The sequence below is a fragment of the Pundamilia nyererei genome, unplaced genomic scaffold (genome assembly GCF_000239375.1).
Source record: "Pundamilia nyererei isolate P.nyererei 1_Seehausen unplaced genomic scaffold, PunNye1.0 scaffold00565, whole genome shotgun sequence".
NCBI classification, from domain to species: Eukaryota; Metazoa; Chordata; class Actinopteri; order Cichliformes; family Cichlidae; genus Pundamilia; species Pundamilia nyererei.
The window spans coordinates 48105-54620 of NW_005187966.1; the positions used below are offsets into that span (position 1 = coordinate 48105).

Here is a 6516-nt window from a genome sequence, read left to right on the forward strand (position 1 = left end):
GTATGCGTGACTTCCTGGGGGTCATAAAAGTAATCTCCTCACCCAAGCTACACCAAATTCCTCTACACAACATACAAAACACAGTTAACATATTACAAACACTGAGACTCCCATTCTGCATCCACTGGGCCATTGGTCTCTTGTTGTCTTACATTTACGGATAAGCATGTGGAGTTATAACAATTATGAGTTTTTATTAAAGGTACAAGCATCAGCAATCCCCAACTGTAGCTTCCTGTCTCCTTTTATGACACCAGACCCCCAGTGTCCATAAATTCCTTTCTCTCTAAAGAATTACACACACTCTCAGGCTACAACTAAGCCAAACGAAAACACACAGACAAATCCTTCCTTATTCCTCTGATCTAAACAAATTTAACACATCATATTATAATAATTATTTTCTTGTACTAACAGCACTAATTCTGGGAGAAACCCATGCAGCACAGTTATTGTTCAAAATACAAATTCCATTTGAAAGGGGACCAGCTGAGTTATATTCAAATGTGGGGACCCTTTAATGCAATGATGCCAAACAGTGCACCATTGTGCCAACTTTATTGCCTTAGTTTAAAAAAAAAAATCTATTTACAAATAGTTTGTTCATTGAATTTAATTTTAGTGCTGTGAGTACAAGAAAATAATTATTATAATATGATGTGTTAAATTTGTTTAGATCAGAGGAATAAGGAAGGATTTGTCTGTGTGTTTTAGTTTGGCTTAGTTGTAGGCCTGAGAGTAAGCCTACAGCGAAATAGTATTATTTATGTATTATATACCTATAAATATAGATATATTAGCATATTGATGTTTTTATAAAACGTGAAAAAACAAAAACTGAAATTTTGATCCATAGATTAACCAGTAATTTAAGCTGTTAATAATGTTCTGCCATTTAGTTAATTAGTTAACAATGCCAGGTTTGTGCACATCATAAATAGCCTTAGCACATTGTTTAAAGAAGGTGACCTCAGCAAGAGGTCATGTTAGGATGTTGCCCCCACATATTGCACATTTAATGGCCGGTGTTGCTGTTTGTCTTCAGTTTTTCAAGTGAGATGGAAACTGATGTTGACTCACTGCATCATTTGAAATGTTTAGCTACCATTAGCATAATACAGTGAGGCATCTCGCATTTAATGTGCCAGAAAAAAAGACTTGGTACATCCTAGTATTTGAAATGCAGCATGCCAAAATACCAGGAATTTCTTCTGTATCAGCTGCATTTTGCAGCCAGCACCCACACAGGATTGTGATAAATGTACTGTTTAATTACAGTTAACCTATTAAAGAGTTCTTCAAATCATGATGAGGGAGCACTTGGGAACCAAAGCAAACTATAAGATTTAGCATAAATATTACATATTGGTCCATTGTAAGAAGGAAAACACATGGATCTTTTAGTGTACAAGATACCTTTGAACAGGGGCGGAGCGTGGGGGTGGCTTACTGGGCTTAAGCCCGGGTTGTTTTGTCAGAAGCCCGGGGTCTTTTGGAGTGTAATTTTTTCATAGTTAGATGCCTGGCTGACAACTGTATAAAACAAAAACTACACACAATATTCGAAGCACATAGTGCACACTGTGGGAATTTACGACTGTGCGTGAATCCCCCCTGATATTGGTATGATCCGAGCTCAGGCACTAAGCGACTGAGCGAGGGGGCGGGGCAGCTGCTGCCTGTGAGTGCGCTGTTGGAGAAACGGAGCCAGCCATACTAAGCAGAGCTTAAGTTTGACCAGGTACCAAAGCAAATAATTCGTACTGTACAAATAATGTAAATATGACGGTGCATCACGAAAGATTGATATCAAACTGATCACTTGACCAATATTACGTTACTTGCTCTTCAAGTGAATCAACAAATGGCGAAATGAAAAGCCGAACAAATGCTATTTTTTTAGAGAGTCTTAGCTTACGTGTGTTTATTTCATATTTTCAGTTCTTACCCTCCCCGACTAAATCGGTTTCAGTTATGTACTGAAATATAAGAATGGACATTAGAGGGTTCTTTCAAAGAAAAACTCAGGTAAATGTTATTTTATATATTATGCTTTGTATGTTGTTCAGTATATTTCTATGCAAAACAAGAGGGATTTCAGTACACAGCAGGATATTCACAGTTTAAACCAGATATTTACACTTTAGGGAGAAAACATTTTTACTGTACAACATCAATTTAGAGTAAACTTTTGTTTTAGATAAATATTGAAACATCTTTTGAATTAGTTAAATGTCAGAATAAAGAGAGACAGAGCTTCTATTTTTATCACTTTCATCAAATTTAGGAGTACATATACACTAAGTTTATTGTTAATTAATAAGAAAACTGCAGACGATTCCATTCTGAGCTGAAGAAGCTTCTGATAGGTTCGTAGAGTCCATGTGAGTAAACTGGTGGCACAGCTGTGGATGCATATAAGGCAAAACACAGAGCCTGTTTCTGTGACATGGGAAAATCAAGAGATGTCAACCAAACCACCAGGAAAAGAATTGTCCCACATGCATACTACCCTTTAGGGCTAAGCCCCGGGTGTTTCAAATGTCTGGCTCCACCTCTGCCTTTGAACATGCACCCACATAAAGGGCGGGGATATTGTTTTAACTTATAGTTAAAAGTAAAAGAAAAACATGGTTAATTAGCAATAAAACTTTAAGCATTAACTTATTTTTTTCTGGTTCAAAGTATTACATTTAAATCTGCTTTAGATATTCCCAGTACCTTCTACAGAGCATAGGTGTTCAATTAGACTGTTGCATTGCTCAAATTTTTGCTGTAAGAACCAATAATCTCATGATTCGGAAGAAGCAGACATATATATATCATAGCTAAGCATATGTCTAAGGAAAAAAAAGAATTTTAAAATATTTATTTTATTTTTTAATTGATCAAAATTTGTTTTAAACTACATCACAGCTATCAGGGAGATCAATTCCCCCCCCCCCCCGATCAAAAAGGCTGAAAACTCCTACAGTTATAGCTGTATTTAACAGTATCAATGGTCTGATCCAAGTTATCACTCTGTAACTTATTGTTATTAAAAATCTGTTATTCATTATGTGAAGTCAAAGAGACACAATGTTGTCAATGAAGGATGCCTTTAAAAATCTTTAACACTATTAAAGCTGATAATGTGACATTTAAATTATTATATAGCATTTCATACTAATAGCTTTGCTGCAATGCACTTTACTCTACATACTGGTCTTTTACAGTATGTCTACTTACAAGTTTTTTGCGTAATTTTTATCTACTTATAGTTAATCTGTTGGTGATACATTTCCATGTTATTGTAACCCGTCTGCAGATTAATCCAGACTTAATGTTGCTTAGTGCCAAAAATAATAACAAATGCCCCCTGTGTTTATTCCACATAATGTTGCACATGCAACTGAGTATTGATAGAAGTAATGTAAAAGGTTAACTGTACTTACTGCAGCCTATTTTTATAGTTACTGATATTCAGTATTACAATGGGTGTAAAATTAAAGGGTGACTTGCTTTTTGGGAAAATGTCAAGTAGCGATTTGAGGAACAGCAGATTTTATAACAGAATATTAATCTTTTACAGTATTATATTCCTGCTGTTGCTTGTCAGCATTTAAATAGTACAACTCAGAGGTTTTAAATTTTTACCTTTGGAAAATGTCAACAGAATAACGCATCTTAGAAGAGTTTATACATAATTTAATATTCTACAAAACACATCACAGATTAAGCAAACAAATATAAATATAAAAGATATTGACAAATATAGTGAATACAATGTAAAGTCTAAATGTATTACTAATTTACATTTACTTAAATTAATAACTTTCAAATCAACAATTTGTGTCTCAGTTTTCAAACATGGTTACATTATCGTGTGTTAACAACAAAGTTGGTGGTTATGTAGTACAAGTTTAACCATAAAGAGCAAAAAGTTTCCCTACCCATCAGTGGTGGACCGTAAAGGAGTCCACTAAGTCTAATATTCTTCTCTGTTCAATTTACTTTAGCACTGGATGCTACTTTCTCTTGTTACTCACTAAAATTGTCAGCAGTTGTTTTATACTTCATACTACATTTTTCACAAATGACTTAGTAACTAGCTTGCTAAAACAAGACAGTTTTGTTTCAAATATATGTTCAGTTAAACATTATCAAGATCTTGGATTCATTTCTTTGTTACCAGAAGACCTTTAATTCACATTGATGTTCCAAGCCTTTATGACTCTCCTGATGGGATGGACATAATTTTTCTAAAAGATGTCACCTTCTTTAGCAGTTTGATAAAAGTGGTGGCTTCCAAAATGTTCTTGCTTGGGTTGAGATACGGTGATATTCACTTGTATTAGGGGAGAGTACTTACAATGACCTTCTCAGAAACATTCATCTTAATTTTAAGATTTGTTTAGTTTTGTGACTCCTAAAAATAAAAATAGTCCTCCATGACTGACTCACAATAAAATACAATTTACTGGCAGTAGAAAGTAAGGACATTTTGCTGGTTTCCTCGTATGAGCACTGCAGGGCAATGAAGGCCACAGGTGAGAGTATCCAGCCAGGCCATGTAAAGAGCGCTGGGGCAGTCACTGTGTGGCACAGGAAGACTCCTACGTGGGGAAGAAAAAAAATCATTAAATAACAATTACATAAGCAGGGACAGTAAAACAAGAACAAAGTCTGCTACATGATGGGTAGCAGGATAGTAATAGATTTATATTTTCAGTGCAGTATAAGTTAAATCCTAACGCATGATGATTTTAGTAAACTGTGTACATATAAATATGGGGACTATGAGGGAAATGGGAGATCCTAACTAACTTTGATTTCTATTAAATATGAATTGCGATATAAACCGTGTACTCACACAAGCACAAGGGCAGTATGTTGTGAATTCCTGCGGATGATTTCATTCAGCCGTACTTTTCTCTCAGACTGTGAATAAAGGAAATACAAGTAGGAAACTGACTTAGTGTCACATAACGTGGGGATATTACACAATCATAAGGCATAGATACATTTAAAATGTTTTGCTCTGGACCTTTTGGAAGTCAATGATACACTCACACACACACACACACACACACACACACACACACACACACACACACACACACACACACACACACACACACACCTTTTGTTTGAAGGCCTCAAACTCCTTATCAGATATTTTCCATGGTTCTCTCTGTCTTAGCTCCTGATCTGTGACGCCTGTCTGCTGTTCATCATGCAGCCTGAAGGGGGCGACACTGTCCACAAACCTAGTCATGCTGCAAAGCAAAACACAACTGCTATGAAGAAAAAAACACATTCAGATAGGTGTGCCTCGTGGTGGTAATTGCAACTTTTTTCCAACATACTTCTTGGCTTGAGGGCGCTTCTCACTGTCTGTCATGACAATAACGTCACTGAAATGTAGACGAAAGCGCTTCAGCAGAGCAATCATTCTGAAACACACAACAGTCCACAAGTTCTCAAGTTCCAGAAATCATAAAGCACCCTTTCCTAGTATGTCCATAAACACCAAAGGGTCTGAAAGAATTACATCCAAACACAGACATATCAAACTGCACGAAAACCTACATTTAATTTTTTTTTTTTGAAAAAACAATAAATAAATAAATAATTCCAAATTTGTTGTCTGTTGTAAAATCTTCAAACTGAACATTTTCAGTTCTTAGAGGAAAAGAGTAATTCTGAATTCATCTTGATAACCACAAATTTTGCCAATGCAAAAGCCAACACTTTCCCCCCCGGGCGAAACAGAGTAAACTTACTCATTACGGCCTTCGTCCATGTTTTGTTCATCTCCGACGATGAAAACCCTGATCTTACAGTTACGCCAATGCTTTCTCCTGGTGATCAGGTAAGGTACCAGTAAAGTCAGTCCTGAAAATAGAAGAAGAGCATGACAGCAGCTAAGAAAACCAGGCCAACTCAAATTTATTTATTTTTTTGTTTATTTATTAGAAGAATAAACTGAAGAGGCTCCTCTGACTTTTTTTTCCCGTTGTTTGTTTGTTTATTTATTGCTACACTGCCGGACAGGACAGGGGGAAAAAAAGAAAGAAAAGCACTTCTGTGGGCTCACCTCCATCATCTGCTATCCAGTAGACATCGATAGACTTTTTCCCCTGGGTGCTCTGAAACACTGTTTTGATTTGATCACTGTTGCTGTTGTCGGACACGTCATCAGCTGCAAACACAAGAGAAAGCGTGTGTTATGTGTGGGCAGTGATTACTGCCTTAATAATTACAAAGTTATAATGCAATCTAAGGTGTGCCAGTGCAATAATGATTTCTTGTTCACTGTCCTCATCCTCTCATACATTATCCTAAGCACCATTGCAGTGCATATCAATTTAGGAAGGGAACAATCCATTAGAGGTACTTTAGTCAAATTAAATCAATTTAAAACTTTAATCTTGAACTTTAAGAAATGCAATCATAAATAGACCACTCACTTTATTAGGTTTTGAAATTACAGAGTGGAAATCTTATTTAAATCCGATATCCTTTTCAGTTCTA

General features: G+C 35.9%; 1 protein-coding gene across 1 annotated transcript in view; it reads right to left on the reverse strand.

Moving 5' to 3' along the window:
• Nucleotides 1-3672: 3672 nt before the first annotated feature.
• The window catches only part of LOC102213649 (solute carrier family 12 member 3-like), a 12589-nt gene continuing 9745 nt past the window's right edge, over nt 3673-6516 (reverse strand). Inside the window, 6 exon segments of the mRNA XM_013907865.1 lie at nt 3673-4595; nt 4853-4920; nt 5123-5258; nt 5349-5435; nt 5766-5877; nt 6080-6229. Coding sequence (XP_013763319.1) covers nt 4457-4595; nt 4853-4920; nt 5123-5258; nt 5349-5435; nt 5766-5877; nt 6080-6229 — 692 coding nt within the window. The 3' untranslated portion in view covers nt 3673-4456.